This window comes from Nipponia nippon, unplaced genomic scaffold (assembly GCF_047370975.1).
Source record: "Nipponia nippon isolate SJK-2023a ecotype South Korea unplaced genomic scaffold, ASM4737097v1 scaffold_3, whole genome shotgun sequence".
NCBI classification, from domain to species: Eukaryota; Metazoa; Chordata; class Aves; order Pelecaniformes; family Threskiornithidae; genus Nipponia; species Nipponia nippon.
The window spans coordinates 96,520,044-96,538,998 of NW_028262347.1; the positions used below are offsets into that span (position 1 = coordinate 96,520,044).

The 18,955-nt window shown below is 42.8% G+C and overlaps 2 protein-coding genes across 2 annotated transcripts in view; one reads left to right on the plus strand and one right to left on the minus strand.

The window, feature by feature from the left end:
- Window positions 1-18,955, plus strand: part of LRIT1 (leucine rich repeat, Ig-like and transmembrane domains 1) — a 56,030-nt gene that overhangs the window by 12,036 nt on the left and 25,039 nt on the right. The gene's annotated exons all lie outside the window — the stretch shown is intronic.
- Window positions 273-17,733, minus strand: RGR (retinal G protein coupled receptor). Its single transcript, XM_009465934.2, has 7 exons — window positions 17,655-17,733; window positions 14,462-14,618; window positions 12,677-12,798; window positions 3,688-3,841; window positions 2,977-3,094; window positions 1,312-1,425; window positions 273-416 (listed from the first exon to the last, which is right to left on the minus strand). The coding sequence occupies exons 1-7, from the start codon at window positions 17,731-17,733 to the stop codon at window positions 273-275; spliced, it is 888 nt and encodes a 295-aa protein (XP_009464209.1).

Here is an 18,955-nt window from a genome sequence, read left to right on the forward strand (position 1 = left end):
AAAAATGCTTTCCAGCACATAGTTTATTTGCAGTGACATATATAATGAGACTGATGACAATCAACACAGGTTTAAGGCAGCTTGTTTGACAAGCAGCTCATGATGGTTTGGACAGTTATATGGAGGGCTTTCTTTCAGAACTTCATTGCTTGTAGCCAATGCACGGACTTTCCAATGTGGAACCACCTTTGCACATACATATCAGAGAATGCACACAGTTTCCTCTACCGTTTTGCTTTTGGTGCATTAGTTTAGCTTAATGCTGTAATGGGTTATTTAGTTTTGTTATCAACCTCTGCTTTCTCAATCTTCTGTCCTGTGAGGAACTGCCATATTCCTCCTCTGTAGTTCTCATTCCCCAGGGCATATACAAAGGCATCCACCGTTGGCACAGTCTTGGCAATAACGGCAGGAATCTGTCATGAGACACAATCTTTATTAATAGGAAAATGCACCAAGGAGCCAATGGGCTGATTTCAGCCTAGGCTCAGTTTCCCTTTACCAAACAAATGCCTGTCTCCAATGGCAGTAGCTTGCTACCCCCAGAGAGATGACAGGTAAAACCAATTTGGTCTGTTGGAGGCCCTTGCTCAGGAAATTATAGTCTCCAGGAGAAAGAATTTAGATCAGCATTGCCTGAAACTGGGATATTTCAGTTGAGAGTGAATACAAACACTTAGGAGGAGTGAAGGATGTGCCGTGGACACCTTTTGATGGATAAGTGGGCTGATATTGCTAACACATTTTATGTGGGATACTGAATGCCTAAGTACAGTAATGCATTTGTTGACATGAAACTGGGCTGATTTTTGGGGACTGAATGAAAGTTGAAAGGTTTGATGTGATATTACTGAGTCACAGATGCAGTCTCAGAGCCAAGACTCATGGAAAAAAGGAGGCAGCATAACCTTAAGAGCGATCATTTGAAGCTTCCCTGAGGAGAGAGAAGTATTAGAAAAATGAATGAGACAAACCGTCTCTTCAAAATAAAAAATTTTGAGCTGTTACTTGACCCTGGGAAGGATGCAAAAAGCTCGTACAAACCATGAAGCAGTGCAGGCTACAGACCTCTGACTGCTGAAGAAAAAACCCCCTGACTTCCTAACTTGTTGCTTGATCAAAGCAGTAATACAATGCCTGTTATATCACTGTGCTCAGCTGTTTTGCCTTAAAAGTGGCAGATGAACAGAATGCTTGGAGGAAATGATCTGCTTATTATATATGTTCTAACAAGTAAACCCAATTGTGAGTAAATTGGCATTGTTCCATAGGAACAGAGAGAGGAGAGTAAGGAGAATGGCATAGACGTACCATGCGGTATTTTGGTGAAATGAACATCACATTTTCAACTGCTGCGTAGAAGCATAAAAGGCAATAGGGACCCCAGCAAATGACCAGCGTCTTCAATGGTAAACCAGTATTAAACTGAAAAACAAGAGCAATAAATTCCTTTGTGTTTCGCAACCACATGCTGCAACAAGCGGACGGGACAGATCCTGTGAGACCGTGGTTTGTGCTCAGTAGCAGAAGAGGATCAGCCAGCACGACATGCCGTATCATTGCTGCTTTGCTGTCGACGTCGGAGGTGTATGAGCATGGCTCCCTCCGTGTCAAGGGCTGCCTGTGCAGCAAGCCCCAAAGCCCTGTTCGGGGGGGCCGGCTGGGGAGTGGCAGTTGCTCCTGGGCAGAGGTGACAAAGCACCTTATGGTAGATCAGTTAAATCAGTGTGTGTGCTGGACATAGAAGCCATGGCCGGTAAGTGCTGCTGAGGGTGGGTGGGCAATGTGTAAATTTAAAAACAGATAAAAAGGAACGATATTTTGCTGACTTCTTAGAGGGTCTTGCAGGTAAATAAACTGTGTGAAGCCACTACTACAGTAGTGCAACAGAGGTATGCGGTGGCATCTGCGTTGTGGTAGTAGGATTCCTGTGTCCTTCATGCTAGGGCCTTATCCATGGTGTTCATGGCCAGCTGTTCCCAAGCATCTGATAAATATTAATGAATAGGGAAGTGATAATTTCATCCTTAAGTTTTCTGCCTCGTAACTAGTGTGCACAGCTACAGAATATTGGAAGAAAGAAATCACATGCTGTTGCATAAACTCACTGAAAAACAAAGGTAATAGACTTGTAATAATGAACACTGAGATTTGTTCAAGAAATATGTAGAGGGCACATGTACATATTCCAGACAGCTACAAACCAGTCTGCCTGTCTGTGTCTTTGCTGGTATAACATCCCCCTTGAGAACTGACTGTCTTTACTGAGTGCAGGGGTCAGGCTGCTCCCGCCAGCCACGCATAGTGTCCCAGACTGTATATCCTGCACCTAACAACTCATATAATCACCACATTACATTCCCATAAACCTGCCACACCAGAGCAATTCCTTTGTTTCCAGCTCATAAAGATTTCTGAATTTCCTCAGCCAAGTGTAAACACGGCGTGTTTAGGAAGGCCCTTCTCCCCCCACGGGGTGCCTGCGTGTTTCCTTGTAGTGCTGCAGTTCTGGCCGACTTCCTCAGCGATAAGCTAAGAGCCTGTAGCAAAGCAGGAAATAATGATCCTTCCTGGGCAAAGTTTCTCTGGATAAACATTGATATGCTATTAGCAAATATCCTGCATGCTGCGTGTTTGTTTTGTGAGTAGAGCTGGACCAGTGTTGGTGGAGGGGAATCCTCAGGGTCACTAGTCAGACCCCTGCTTTGACGGGGAACTGTTTACAGCACTAGGTTGGGGCAGATGTGGCTGCCTGGTCAAATCTTGAAATCTCTAAGGATGGAGTTTCCACAAACTTTCTGGGTGGCCCCATCCTGTGTTGCGCTAGCCTCCTACTCGAGTAGCACTGGGGAGCTAGCACAGAAGGAGCTGAGCCAAAGCCTCTATGAAAGAAACTGGCTTTTTGAGGACTTTGTCTCTATTGGATGGAGCCCTGTTTTGGCAAGGCAGTTGCAGGGGCTGAGGAAACTTTCTTACCTTATAGTGCCCACTTTTCTTGAATTTCTGGTATATGGACTGATAGGCCGTCAGCATGATGAAGCCCGGGATCATGAAATTGAAAATGGACAGAGCAAAAAGGAACGTGATATAGTTTCTGGAAAGGGTGAGGAAGGAAAAAAAATAAGAGGTTGTTAATACCTCTTTAGGGCATCTTTGTAAAGTTGCTGTAAATATTCATTAACTTATATTTTCAAAATTGCCCAAAGCAGTTTTGTCAACATGCTTTAGGTGCAGCATTTGCTGAAGGCCAGTTAAGTTGTGCCATGCTGTTGTGCGCAGGATGGATAGCATTGCAGAAAATCACAACAGGTGTTTGGTTTCTAAACCCAAGCATCCCTACTCAGACATCAGTGCTGGAGCGCATAAAAACAAAAAACCATTCTTAAAGAGTTTCAAGTCCTAAACCCAGAACAGATGCAGCTCATAGATGACCAAGGAGTAAGGGAGTAGCAGAAACCTGAGCGCCAGCCTCTCCCACGAAGGAAGCTGACTTTAGCTGTTCCCACATGCCGCCGTGTGAGTCAAGGCAGCCTCAGGTGGTGCCTGCCTTGCCCCAGCCGCTGGGGAGGGAGATCTGCCCCAGCAGCAGTGATGGGGACAGCTGTGGGTTTCAGTGTGCTGCCGAGGCCACCTCAGGGGATGGCAGCCTCCACCCGCCCTCCCGTGGGAGCTGGCCCTGGCCCTCACCTGTCCCCTTTGCTGTAGTCCAGGGTGCAGCAGGTTCGGAGGGGTTCGTAGTCGTATTCCCCCCACCCCAGCAACGGCATCACAGACCAAAAGGCAGCAAACAGCCACGCGAACACCATCATGGAGATGGCCGAGCTCCACTGCAGCTTGCTCCCTGCGGGAAGAGAAAAGCGGGTCTCCGTGCCCAGAATGAAAGCACAGGGCAAAGCTGTTGGGCTCTGTGGGGCCAGAGCCAAGTGCCCTGGCCCCTGGGCCTCGGGCAGAAACAAGCAGTTGTGTCTGTGTTTTGTAGCCTGAGGCTGACCTGAGTCTGGAGGAATCAACCTTGCATTAAATTTGAGGGAAGCTTTTAGAATTTAGGAAACAGCAAATTGTAGTTCCCTTTTGTGTGCTTTACTTAGACAAATGCTATATGGCTGCTCAGCTTTGTACCACACTGGAGGTACAGCTGCTGTTACAAACATTATATTCTTGTGTTTTGGGAACATGTTTAACGACTCAGATGAGGCAGAGAGTAGAAGGCACAGGGCGATGCAATAAATAGTGTTTGAAGAACTGGAGTCCTGCTGCAGGGTGTGAGTCAGATCAGAAATGTGACTGCACGCAGTCCCCAGCCCCTGCCTGCTTCCTTCCCACCCTTCCAGGCATGCGGGGCACACGTGGGTATTAAATATACCCTGTTCTAAAAACGCTGCTCATCAATATATATGTGAATATATATACACAACCTGACAACAGATCTTGTGCTAAAAATACTGCTGGTCAAATTACTTTGCCCTTAAGATCATTGCTTAGCCTGGAACAGGAAATATGAAGCTCAGCATTAGTAATTTTTTTCTAATTTTATAATAAAAATGATCACTTGTGCCTATCTCATTCAGTTCCATAAAATACCATAGGAACAGGTCAATGAATGAAATGAAAGATTGGAAACTTCAGAAAACACAGCAAGTATTTATTTCTTCATGGAGAAGGCAGGCAGGCTTCCCTGCTGCTGCAGCACATTGTGTTAGCCCCGCTGCTTGCGTGTAAAAAGGCCTGGATAATTTTGTTATCGAGGCTAACGTCCGTAATCATGCCCATGCTGAATAGCCCATGACGCCAGCTGCACCAGCAAGGAGCACAGTGACTTTGCCCACTACTCCTTTCTAATCAAATCTCCCATTAGAGAGAAGTAATGATGTAATTTTCACTGTGGTTGGGAAGCAATCTTTTTGTCCGCCCTTAGCAGCAGCAGCATGACAACAGGCCAGGAAGATTCTGACCTTTCTCAGAAAGATGAAGTTGAGATGCATCAGGTGCATGAGCTGAGGCCCCGCCATGGGATCAGACGTGCCTGATTTGTGGGTGGGGAGCATGTGGGGGCCGCACAGGCTGGAGATCCCCGTAAGGCAGCAGCCCTGGGAAGGACCACAAACTCTGCGGTTGCTATTTGGTGTTGTACTGTCCCCATCTATTTTAAAGAAGGATAATAAAGTAGGTGTGTTAGTGAAATTGCCCTTTTGCAGGAATGCTGATTCTACCTCTGTCCTTTTTCTTATCTTCCAGAGGTTCTTCAGGGAAAAGAATTAGAGTTTGAGTTGCATTAAAAATCAACTTGGAAAAATTGTTTGGTGCAGGTGTTCAAAAATTAGTTACGGGAAAAGACAGGTGTACACATTGCAATTTAAATACCAAGGAAAAAGTAAAAAAAATCCTTTTTATTAAATATTCTATGCTTTAATATGGTAGTTACCAAAAAATCTATTGATTTTTTAAGTCATTTTAAACATTTTTTAATAATTACTAATGAAGAATGATTAATAATGACTAATATCTGTCTTTTGTATGATTCCTACATAGAAGATACACTTTGGCTGCAAAGGCTCAAATATTGCTTTGTAGTACTGATATAATATGACTTGAGAATGACATAGATGAAAATAAAGGAATAGTTTCTGTTTTAGGGGCTAGAAATATGAGTCAAACTTTTTATTTAACTTGTAATTATTCTTAACCTCCCAGTCCAAAGAAGCAATGTAGCCTAAGTTGTATCTTTCAGAACGGCAATCTATTTAGGTATATGCTCAAACACGCATGTTAGAGCTGTTACTCATCCAAGGTTTCCATTTGTGTTCTACACAGCCGTTCTCGTAGCTTGGCTTTACACAACCGTAACTTGAAAATCAATCAGGACAAAGCTTATTACACAAACGGTCAGGTTTCTTTTGTGTTTTAGATATTCTAGCAACTTTTTAAAGGCATTATCAAAGGCAGCTGCAGTGAAACCTGGATCTGAATCGTGTTTCTTTTAAACCAAGCTCATGCAAAAAGTAGCTTTATTGCTTTGGGAATACAATTTTGTAAGTGGTAAGCCCTTCTGATATTCTGAGAAAACAAACTACGTCTTGGGTTTTTTTTTGTTTCTCAGCAAGTCCTACAAAACAGTTAATACCAATTATTTTTTGTGGTATCCTGTGGCAGAAACTTTGCTCTCTTTCCACCCCATTCTTTCACTTCATGGACTACTGCAATATCTTGCAGGTCTCAAAACACGATGGGCCATGACTGAGGCACTCTAGTGTCACTGGTTCCTAGCCACACACTGGCACCTTATGGATCTTTGCATGTAAGGACAAGAAACTTGCATTGACAAAATTTGCCCTCACCTGCTGGGACAGTGTTGGCAGCATGCTGAAGGCAGCCCATGGGTGCCTGCATTGACAGAGGGCGGCTGATCCAGCTGCCTGCATGCGTCTGGGGGAGGGTGTCATGGAAATCTCACCTTCCCTGCTGTCGCCTTGCACAGAAAAGCAGGGGAAGCTCTTGCTCCACTGGCTCCCACCACCTCCAGGGTCTTTCACAGTGCCCAGTTTCTTGGTGCTACGTCTTTCCTCCGGCCCCGTGTGCTACCAGCTGGGGTGCGTGCAGGCAACAGGAAAGTCATCAGGCCTCCTGCTGAAACGGCTTTCAAATATTTTCTATCAAAAGTGGCTTTAATGAAGATTTCTATGCTTAATTTTTTAACAGGAAAAGTGCAGCCTATAGGACACTCTAGGGGAAAACTCCCCATGCTTTTGGCTGACAGTGCCCTGCCTTGGTTCCCCCTCTGCTGCAGCTTGGAAAGCCCATGGGCCTGGCAGGACCATGGGGAGCACAGCGACACGACACTTCTCAATTTCCATTAGCTTTCTTTTTTTTTCCTTTATTTTTCTAATTTTTTGCTTTAATGTTTGTGCCTCTTCTATGAAAAACTGTAAGAAAAAGTTTATTTTAGTTACTTTTCCATGGGTATTAGGGAACCCCATTTTCTTATTAGATGTAGCATAAAAAGACCATGCAATAATGGAGTCTGGCACCAGGCATATCTCGACAGCCTGCATTTGGAAACGTCATTTCTGGGGCTGAGTTCATATGTTCTTTCTCCTCACATTTAAGGAGTCCCATTTTGGACACTGGAAAAGGAGAGAATCAGAGCTTACAAAATTAAATTTTTCCTTCTGGATTTGGTCTTTTGCAAAATGAGAATAATGTTGAAATAGTTCTAGTGAAATCAGCTGGCTGTTGACCCTCCAGAAAACATTTAATGACACATCAGAAGTAGCTAAAAATGTACAAACGTAAAATTAAACAAACTTGATATTATTTTAGTTTTACGCAGAAAAAGTACTTTCAGTACAAGGACAGTGAAAGAATCGTGCTCCGTTCACATGGCAAAAATGTCCTTCTCTGAGAAGGCCGACAGCAAGAGAGCAAGTCGAGAGCAGTTCAGTTGTTTTTGTGCAGAGCAGGCCATTGCTTTACCTTAAATGCCTTTTTTGGCCAGATAAAATTTAATGTAATAGCCATGTAGGTCCTAATTCAGTTAACTGTGTATGTATGGAGCTCAGCATACGCTTAAGGATATAATTCCTAATTAGTGCTGGCAATTTGGTCCTATTAAGTCTAATCACTCTCGTGCTCTGGCTTTCTCTCCTTGAAAAGCAAGAGGGAAGCTTCTCTTTTCCATACAGTGAAATATTAATACAGGGGATTTTAAATGGCTTCTGTGATTGCTTTGGAACAGAAGGAGGTCACTCTTATAAACAAAAAAACCCCATCGTTTAAAGATTACTAAAATCGTGATGTCAAAAGCTTAAATTTTAGGAAGTATTAGATGGAGCACGGAACAATCCTTTTGATTATGCTGGCCAGTTTTTAGTGACATAATCATAAACTATTTCTTTATCTTTAGTCTGTGGGCTGTGGGGACATGTACGAATTTAGATTTTTTGAAGATTTATAAATTGTTCAAACATTTAGCTGATTTTCACAGAAAGACCAAAAAATACATCTCTGACATAGTGGCTACCTTTTAACTAAATTTCAGGCTGGTGTTCAAAAGGAATTTCTCAAACAAAAGGTCAACAGAATTTTCTATGATGGAGGGAAAAAAAGTCCCTTTTCCTCATTCTTGCAAATGGTTAAGTTATAATAGCTGATATACTCTGGAACAGTATGGCTTGTACCAGACTTCATGGCATGCATCACTTAAAACTGGCAAAGTTTGTCAAAGACAAAAATATCTCAAAGTCTTATAAGGGAAAATATGTATCAGTCATAAGTAAACAGGTGTTGGTACCTACTTCACCTGCAGTGCGAAAATCACCAGTCACTGGTGCTCACAAGTATTCATTTTTTGTAGGAATAAGAAAGCTGCACTGTGTAATAGCTTCTTTTGTGCTTATCATTAGAAAAAGCTCTTTAAAATAACGTAATAAAGGGATTTTTTTACTTCATTAATTTTTTGCTGTGATTCTCCATGGTCATAAAGCTGTCTTGGCAATTCAGTGAAAGTGCAAGATCTGTATAAACATTGGCATTTTGTCAGGGAAAACTGATGCAGGTGCAAGACTAGATGAAGGAAGTGTGGCAGGGTGGCTGCAGTAAGTGTGACAGGAGGTAAGGACATGCTCCTAATTTGACAGAGCTGACAGCTGCAATTGGAGCAAATGGTAGTTTGCTAATCTTTGAATACTGATATAACAACCTAGATTTCCTTGAATGTTAAGGATTAGATAAAACTCACGGCAATTCTACTTCTTGAAATTGAATGCTGCTGCAAAATCCCTGCTGTTCGTCTTTTTTCTCATAACGTTCAGAAAAGTACGGACACAAATTACTTTAGATTTTCCATTTCCCCCTAATTCTTAAATGCAAGTGTAAAATCTTCTAGTTTTTTTCTTACGAAAGGAAAAAAAATGACCAGGATCCTTCCCCTCTCCATAACCAGCTGACAGCAGCGTGCTACCCTCTCCACAATGAACTGTGTGTTAGATCAAAATGCCATCAGCAAAGACATCTCCGTGGTAGGTGGCTGCCTGCTTTCAGATCGCTGACCCCCTGGGCTGTCCACCAGCTGCCCTCTGCCTGCCTGATCCCAGCTTCAGTGAGACCTCCCAGGCTGCTGCTTCCTTCCTCCCTTGCTATGTTAAGAACTTAATTCAGGACATTTTCCTCATTTGAATGGCCAGGGAGGGAGAACTAACAATGTCTACCTGGACATAAAATGTCATCTTCTGTCCTGAATCCTTGACTATTGATAGACCTCAGAGTTTGCCCTTTCCTCCTTCACCGTCAGGCACTAACAGAAAACTGCTTCTGTTTTCTCCTTTTCCCCCTAATGATCAAATTTTGAAATACAATAATCAGTTTTCCCATCTTGCTAGGGATTGACATTCAAACCCTTCAGACTCCCCTGCCTTTTCTCCTCTTATTGCATGCTTTTCGACTACAGATTTCTGTAGTTCTCTCCTCCCTGCTGTGAAAGTTGCATCTCATAGACCCCAAAGCCACATGAGGGGATGAAAAGGGAGTTGCCCAGCATGGTTGCCTGGGAGGAAGAAAGCAAGAGGAGGAAGAGTAAAATGTCTTGAAACTCTAGCTTCTCTGTCTTGTGTGGCGGTCATACTATTTTCTTCCATATGCTAATGAATACCAACCTGTTTTCTGATGAGTGACATGTCTAGTTGTTAATACACTTTAAAGGCTAGCACTTTGTCACTGAGGCTTGTATTGACTTCCAAATTTAAAAACTTGGTTAATTTTCAGGATGCTGGTGAACATATTTGTGTTATTAGCATCCAGAATGGCTGAAAAGTCCCATTTTCTCTCATCACCATAGTAATCTCTCACATTCTTGTCAGCTTTTTCTTCCTCAGAAATATGGATAGTGGATAATCAAGTGTCAAGCTGAGGAATGCCACAACAAAGGTTTTCTCGGAAACTGTTAGGACATAACAAAAACATTGGGGATGTAATTGAGTCTGGAAGGAGTACCAGTTCCCGGGGAATGAAGATAAAAGGTTGATAGCTTTGTTTTTTAGGCAAAGGTATTTTGTACCTTCTGTACTGGCATGCAACTCACACCAGTGTCAACAGGAGTTTAATGTATGGATTGAGAACACAGTATAGCCTGTAGGCTTGGTATATCAGATCTATGAAATACAACTTAATCTTCCTCGCAATTGGCATGTGAAGGATGAAACTCGAAGTGGCTCCTTTTACTGGAACAGCCACAGAGCACGAGCTTTTAAAACCTTCTGGGTTTTTGTTTTTGTTTTGTTGTTCAAAATCTTCAGTAATAGCAGCAATGTTTGGCCATCAGTAAGTAACAATTTGAGCAAAGTAAAGAAGCTTGTGCCCTTAGGGTCTCTCTGCCTGTGCTCTTAATGTAGTATGCTCTTGTCTGGAGGAGTGCATGACACGAAAGCATTAAAGTCAATGTTGCAGAGAGTAAAACGTCTTTCCAAAGACATGCTTATTTTCAGGCTGTCTCTCTTGTAAAATACAGATGCTACTCTTCTAGCTCCAAACACATTTCAGTGTCGAAAGGGTGTTGGTATGGGTTTAGCTTACAGCCTGCATTATTTGGGGCCTTTGTCTGGACATGAAAAAAACCCCCACATTTCCTTGCCTGAGCTGAATTCTTGACAAAAGTTACAGAACAAAAAGCTGGCAACCTTTCCACCCTCAATGGGATCATCAGCTTGAACATGTTCGCTGTGTGCTCTGGGTGTGTTTTACCACTTGCTGCTTTAATCATACAGAGGCCATGCCTGAAAGGCTGTGTGGAGGCTAACGGCGGAGGGGATTGAAGCGCTGCAGCTCAGCAGTTTCTTCCCCAGCCAACTTTTATACTTTAATTTAGAAAATAGTTTGTGAAGTGGTCTAAGCAACCTGTGCTTTAGCACAAGAAAAGGAAGGCTGCATTTGTCCATCAACATTGCCAAACGGACACAATTTTTTGGGAACGGTGCGGTCATGTGGGTGTTCTGGACTCCTCACTCCTCTGGAAAGGGCCAGGCTTTAGCAGGAAACATGAAAGCTGCAGATCTGTATGGGAGGACCTCATCCATTTCTCCGAGGTGACAGAGCTCCCACACGACTGCCAAAATGGCCAAATAGTGCAGATTAGGGCATTCCTAGCATTACGCAGTGCTAAGATGTCCTTTCAGAATAAGTTTGTGTTTCCTATCATGTCTCTTTCCCTTTTCCTAATGAAGGCCATGAGATTGTACACTGTGTTTGTCACTCAGTCCTTTCCTAATAACTTTTGGAAACATTCTCTACTTAGAAGTAAACTGGAGAGTGAAGTGGGGACTGACAGGTACTAGGTTGCTGCATTTACTGTGAAAGTTGGTGTTTGGGGAGAGGTGAGGCCTGTGAAAGCACCCATAGAGCAGTCAGCACAAGTCTATCTTACTAGACAAAAGCAAACATCATCCCTCTGCACCACGTTCACAAGAAAGCAGGTTTTGCCAGTTCCAGTGCTCACAAGGCTGCTAGTTTGTTTTGCAGCAGATGATAATGCCCCTTGCTGTGCTTCCCGACTTCTGTGCTAAGAGAATACAGTTATTCCCCTGTTCTCTCCATCTGCAGTGCTGGCTGGAGCACAGCTGGAGTCTCAGCACAAGTCCTAGCAGTCTCCGCAGACACCACATCCAACTCAGCACCCTAATTCAGCAGAAATTTCCACTACATGAATCCACAAATCCAGTACTGCCAAAGTTTGGGAGGTAGTTCTGTGATAAAAGATAGAGCGTATCTATCTCTATAAATCCATATATTTGACAATCCCGTAAATCTCTATTTCTCACCTAAATCAAAAATATGCTTTCATAAGTTCACAAAAAAAGGCACATTTATTTTCCTAGGTTGATCTCCCTGTTTAATACTAGATTTCCGTTAAATCCAGCTAAGGTGTCAGAGCCAGTTAAAAACTAAATTGCAAGAAAAAACAAAAAATGGCCTTCACTAGGAGAAGAAAAATATTCCTCCTCTTATCAGTACTTAACAATAGCTCTGCCACTTTTATTGAAAGCTGCAGATAATTTGTTCCTTGCTTGGGAATAAATGTGCTGAGTTCCAGTCTTCATAAGGGGGCCTGAAACGTAGCACAAACCCCACAAATGGCTCTTGTGCCCCAGAGCATCTATGTGTCGCACAGCAGGGCTGCTGAGCTCTGTCTGCCCGATCGTACCTCTGCAGAAGTGCTTTGCTGTGGGCTCTGTTCCAGCTGCTGTATCTGCAGAGGCAGCTCTCTAGCTACATGAAATTTATCTGCAATTAGTAAACTCTGCATGGGCATGAAGATCTATTTTGTACACAGCGGGGTGTTGGACGGAAGCCCAAGGTGCATAGATTTTTCTTCAATATGAGGAGCTGGATTTTGTTTGGGACACTGAAGATTACTTATGGAGAAGGTGAAAGCATGGCAAGAGGGACAGAACTTGGATGAGATCTGGAAAAGGACATAGCTCCTCAAGGTGGTTGGTTAGTGCCCCCTGTATGGGAAGAGGTCCTTTGGAGAGGTTGTTTATATTTGCTCTATCTCCAGTGTGCAAGATAAATAAACATACATATAAGATACACAGATAATAAATATGTGTTGCTTTGATTCTCTGAAAGCTAAGCAAGCTGCCCTATAGCAGGATCTGGGTAAGGTTGCTAGGTAAATTGTAGCCCTTACTTGTACAGTAGTGATGATACCGGTCCCAGGCAACCGCAGCACTGGAGCTAATGCTGGCTAGTGCTGTCAAGAAGCCCTGGAATCCATGGATTTGACAGCCATCAGAGCCATAGGGCCAGTATCTGTCAACAAACAAGGAATATGTTAAGAAAATGATAGAAAAAGGTAAAGACATGTTTGTAAATTGCATTAACAGAGAGGGTAAAATGATAGCTTGTGCATGTGCTAAGTCTGAGAAATATTGTGAAAGCTGTTACTGTGGTTGCCTTTAGGTATTTGCCAACATTTATCTTGCAGTGGTGTCTGATATAGTACAACAGCTATTTTTACTTTTAATATGAAGAAGAAAATATAACCCTGCATTTATGTATCGGAAAGTTGTTTTTTTAATTTGAACTCTACATTACATCCAATAATCTGTATCTTCAAAATTTGCACCCACTGGGAGCAACCAATTTGTCAACATGTGAAAGTAGCAAATGAGTAATAACCTTTTGGAAAGTCAGTGTTCACAGGCAACACAGTACAAAAGCTCACAACAGATAAAAATACTCCTGATAGCAAGACTGAGGCCTCCAAATGTCTTTGCAGACATAGAATGAAAAGAACCATGAGGTGGTCTCATGTAGCAGACATCTGCTGACATGTGCCTTCAATATCCTGGTCACCCATGGCAAGGAGCTATGGCTTTTTTTTCTTTCTGTGTTCATCTAACCTGACTCTTACGCTCCTAAAGCTGGCTGTGAGGTGGAAATCTTCAGCAATCTCCTTTCTCATCTATTTACAGAACACCAGAATAACTCATTAGGAGACTACCCCTGGAAGTCCCTTCGAACAGGAGATAGCTGACTTCTTGGGAGGCTGGCAAACTTCTGCTCCCATTTAAAAGAAAAGGTCTTGCAGTTGTTAAAACCAAGCTCATTTTGATGTATTGACCTTAGCTTCTCAGCTTCCTTTCAGTAAAGGCATCTTTATTGAATTCAGTGAGACGTGTCTGAAACAAGAGTGACCTATACAGAAGGTAAAATAGTGTTGAATAAGGCCTCATTGGAGCTTATTATTGATGTGTTGATTTGAAAAAATGTTTTTATATCCATTAAGAGAGAATAAAATGGTCACATTCTGGCTGTTTGCTATTAAAGGTATTTCCAGGGTTTAAAAATATGCTACTTAGGTGGAATTATTCATCAGCTATTTTACAGGGTGGTGGTTTTTTTTTTGAGTATGGTTTGCTTGTGATTTGCTTGTTGTAGTTATTCACTGAAATGCTTGATATTGTTTCTCTCCTCTGATTAAATGATGGACATGTGTGAAAATGCAGAAAATCAAATGTGTCATAACTGATGTGACTTCCCTGCTAACAGATCTCCTTCTCATTTTCCACAAACTTCACAAATAAGTGCTTTAATGGAAAGGTTCATTAAAAACCAGAAAGACTTGCAGATAAATTTGGGGTCAGTCTAGAGGTTTAGTCAAATGAAGATGTACTACTGTTTTGACATTCAAGCAGCTTCTACTATAACCACTCGTAAAGCTGTGTGGTTAAATGTCTTCTATAAGCGGTTTTATAATCTGTCTGTGATTATACGCAGTAAAGTCTGCTTTTTTACTTGCCTGGTAGAAATATATAGAGTTTCATTTTGCTGTTTCAGATTGAGAGAATGAGAAGGTTGGTTAAGTGGTACGCTAGAAAGAGAGTCATTTAATTAATTTGACATCTTAGAACTTAAGCTGTTAATTTTCATATGGTTCTTCTGAGCATCCTTTAGGAAAAAGAAGATATACCTTAGGAAGCTGGAAAAGGCAGCAATGAATGCGTTGATGCAGATCCCACAGTCGGCCAGCGCGATGCTGAGAACAAGCAGGTTGCTGGGTGTTCGGAGTTCTTTGATTTTTCGGAAAGACATAATTGTCAAGCCATTCAGACAGAAACCAAGCAGGGCTGAAATACAGAATTGTTTGGCGTGAGTCAACTGGAAATGGAAAATTTCTACAATGGTACTGCTATTTTCTTTAATGAGAGAACAATAATTACTGTGGACACGTATGCACAGGGAATATATCTGTAGTGGTCATAGTCTGCAGACAGTTACAAAGACTTTCAGGAGAAAAGTCATAGGTGACAGCTGAAGCCAATGCTTCAAACTGCAGCAGGGATATGGCCGCTCATGCGGAGCAGAAATGGTTTAATCTTATTTGTAATTCCGCCTTTTGTTTTAATAGAGAAACCTGATTGCTAGGCTCCATCCAGGGACACGTGGATCAGAGCGAGGGAGATGCAGAGCAGGCAGTTTCAGAGGGGCTGACAGCCAGCACATGCTGCCGGTGCACACATCTCCAGGCCTGTCTTTAGCAGAGAAACGGGTTGTGTTTAATATCACTGGTAACATTCTTCTGTGTTTAAGCATAGAAATCCCTCAGCCATGTTTCAGTCAGCCTGCCTCCCTTTGGGCTTCTGTCTGAGGTTAACCTAGACAGTGCTTGAATCACACGAGCTCAATCTTATTACTGCCCTTCGTCAATAGACTATACATGGAAAGGAATAATCTAATTATAAAAAGCAGTCACTGATAGATTTAAAAAAGATAAGTTAATGTTGGTCCTCAGAGAGGAGCATCCAGGCAACCCCAGCTATTCACCTGCCACAGAGCTGTGCCACCCTGAAACCCATTCTTTACTGGTTTAAACTCAAGCTTTGTCCTTTAATGTCCTTTTCAAGATGACCTGAATTATTTTAGCTCTGATGAGACTCTGACTCAACATCCCATCTCTAAGTCTTAGTTAGATGAGAGGCAGTATGTGTTTTTCTTTGTGTTCTTCTTGGAAAGAGAAATGATGTAGCACAGAAAAAAATCCATATCCCCTAATTCTGTAAAGTAGTGTGGTTACTTATGCTCATTGTCTTAATTCTGCAGTTACATAAGATGGATGATTTTGTCTAGTCAGAAATCCTGCTCATACCTTAATTGCATTAATGGCTGATGGCATAACCATAGCAACAGCTGATGTGCATCTTTCATTGCACATCATATAACAAAGTATTTCCAGGACAAATATTTGGAGCCATTTGAGATCTGCTGTTCTTATTTCCTCCCTGCCAGCTTACCTCCCACCCACAGGGTAAAACTGCTGCCAACTCTCCCAAATGCAGTTGAGCCTTTAGGAGAGGTATGTTGTAACGATATTTAGAGTAGAGCGGAAGAGTTATTACTATATCAACTTTTTTCTGTCTTTCCTCTGTTTTTGGAAGCTCCAGGCTTCACCCCACTGTGCTTTCTTGAAGGCCAGCATGAGTGTACGAATAGAGAACTTACTAAATTTAAAAAAATAGCTTTGAGTTTTCATTTTTAGAACAGCAAATATGTCCAGTTAATAAAGTGAATGCAAGGTTTTCCTCTTCCCCAGCACTTCTTTGCAAACTGCACTTAGAAGCTGCACCAAAAAAAGGTGGTCTTCATTGCCTTTCTCTCAGAGTCTCTGAGAAAGTGAATTAATCTTTAATTATTTAGTTTGATCTTCTAAGTCAGATGACAAAGATAAAGTATTATTGCCAATCCGCTGGGCGCATTCTGCCTAAAGCCCTATAGAAAATACTTGCGTTTAGTAAAATACAAATGTGTTAGACCACATCTAGTTCTAAGTGAAGGTTTCCAGCAGGTACTTTGCTTGGACTCCAACAACTGCAGGTCCCTGGCAGGCTGCAGCCCCCAGGCTCAGGGGTTGGGCAGGCAGGTGAGGGCCGGCAGGGCCGTGGTACCACAACCAGCCGTTCCCCCGCAGGGCCCCGGCTGCCGGGCTCTGCCAGCACCCAACGGCGTCCCTGTCCTCCTCTCGCTTCTCACCCCTCAGTAACAAAGCGCAAAGTCATGCCAGGCCCTGCCAGGCCCTGCAGCTGGCTTAATGGCTGTTGGCCAGGTTTAGCCCTGAACTCTCCGGTTAGGCAGCAGCTTGCCCCTGGGCCGCTAGTAGAAGCTTTTTCTTTTCTCTGTCTTCCAAGGAAGAGTTTCTGACACAGCTCCTCCAGCTTTCCTTTGCAGGCAGGTACGATGCTGTCTTCTGGCAGAGCTGGCCTGCAAGGAGAGAGCAAGCATCCTCCTTTCTCCCATGCTCCACATTCATGAGCATTTATCCCATTCTGATGGTGCTTATAGCTTCTCCTTCTCTGCTATTGGGCCCCACAATCCCTGCATCCCCAGTTGAGCAGCACTATGCAGGGATGGGGTCCCAGGCCCTGACTGGGATGTAGCTCAGAACAGACGCCAGTGACTGACACTGAAATAATCCTAGATACAAACCTGTCCTAACCTGTCCTTCACTAGCTGCCAGGTAGGAACAAATTCAGAGTTTTGTTGCAGTCTCTCAACAAAGTGGCACATGCCTTAAGACAAGCCCACATTGGCTAAATTAAATGAATACAGTTTCCTACCTCAAATTTTGTTTCTGAACACTGTGACAGCTTTTGAATCTCATGCAAATTTATTTCTGTTTGTTACTTTTACCCAGCAGCCATTAACTGCAGCGCTACCAATGCAATCTGGATGTATGCTAACAGTTAAGAGGCTATTTTGGACCTATCATCTTTGATTATCAGATGGCCATCACAGCCCACAAAACAAGCAGCTCAATTTTATTGAGAGATCATCGGTCATTTCAACATCCTTCCCCCATGGAAGATAAAATTGCCTTTAAAACTCAACAACAAAATCTTAAATCCCGAATTCTTCATAAGAAAGCTAAGCAGCAACTACTTCCCTGCCATAAGGCAGCTATGTATACAGAGCAGATCTTCACTGCAAACAGCTTGCAGCTCACCCTGATTTACTCACCAGAAGTACTAGTGATGTAGCCACAGTAACCACGGTAGGTCTGGGTCAGCGTACCACAAATGCTGCTGTTTGCTTCAATTTTTCTTCCCCCTCCCACCAGGAATAATAGGGGCAAAAATCTTATTGCTGCTGATGTCCCGCACTGAGCTTACCTTCTACCAGCAGGGCAGTGCCGATGGCAAACACCTCTAATTCAGTGAAGCCTTCAGGGAGAGGGTATGCAGTGACCATAGTTGCGATAAAAATGCCAACAGATTTAACCTCTGCCCTCTGTTATAGCTGTAGGGCTGCTTTTTCTCTGGATCCCCCTTCTTCCACTAGCCCAAGGCTTCTTAAAGGAGAAGCTCACGTGCAGACACATGCTCATTATTATATAAAAGCTTTGGGGTTTTTACTCCCACCACTACAATCCCCACAAGAATGTCATTAATGATGGGACTAGCATCAACCCGCACTCCCCCTTCCCCTGCAAATCGTATTTCAGACAGCAGCAAAATGAAAGCATTCATTGCAATTACAACAAGTTCTTTGTAGAGACAAGATTAAGAACCCTGTCCAGTTAATTCTGCAACACTGGAAAAGAATTAAAGGTTGTGGAACGAAGGAAACATGTAATATATAATTGGGGAGTGACCTGAAAAACAAAGGGGCACTCATTGAGTTGGTAATTAGGGGAAAAGTATGAACCAAGAATTTCTGCAGCATATAGGTCCTCCCCTCACCCCTTTTTTAGAAACTGGCCAGTGTATTTATCTGGCAATGACTATTCTGTATATTAAAATACCTCCTCTTCATAACTGAGGCTTAAATTAAGGTGCACGCTGGCACAGCCTGATTAAAGGCAAACACTTCCAAATTACTCATTTTGGGCCCCAGACATACAAGGATGTATGTGAGTTGAAGGACATACGTGAGTTGCTCAGTGGTGGGCACTCACAGGAATGACCTTACTGTCCTTTTGGAGGTGTTTGAGGACTGGGGTCCTGGTGTAGTGTGGCTCTGGAGAATGCGTAGCTTGTCCAGCCCCCAGATCCTTACCTTCCTGCCAACTTCCCCCCATGAGCAAACCACATGATGGATCCGAGGTGTGCATAAGGCCTTGTCATTTCCCAGCAGGGTCAACCGTTTTCCTTTCATTTCTTGTACTACTGATTGATTAACTAACTCTTGGGGAATTTGAATGCCTGAATCCTGCAGAATGGAAGACAGCAGCTTTCAGAGTCCAAGTGAAACAGATGGTACTTTTTTAGTTATACAACTATTATTTATGTCATTTTTAATGCCTGCCCATTAACAGTGAGCAACTTGGCCATACTTCTCAATTTTTAACCTACATTTAGAGTAGCAATAGCTATTATATCTACTAGATAGGGCTGTTTCCTTTTAATGGTACTTCATTTCACCCTTTTTAGTGCATTTGTTTCCTCTTTCTTCACTTCTCATTCGTTACTAC

What these genes read in the sequence shown, in the direction of transcription:
- RGR (XM_009465934.2), bottom strand. Translation starts at nt 17,733, where the DNA reads ATGGTCACTGCATACCCTCTCCCTGAAGGCTTCACTGAATTAGAGGTG. An exon ending in CACTGCCCTGCTGGTAGAAG is followed by an intron (nt 14,619 to 17,654) that starts GTAAGCTCAGTG and finishes TCTGTATTTCAG; the next exon opens with CCCTGCTTGGTTTCTGTCTG. An exon ending in TTTCACCAAAATACCGCATG is followed by an intron (nt 417 to 1,311) that starts GTACGTCTATGC and finishes GTCTCATGACAG; the next exon opens with ATTCCTGCCGTTATTGCCAA.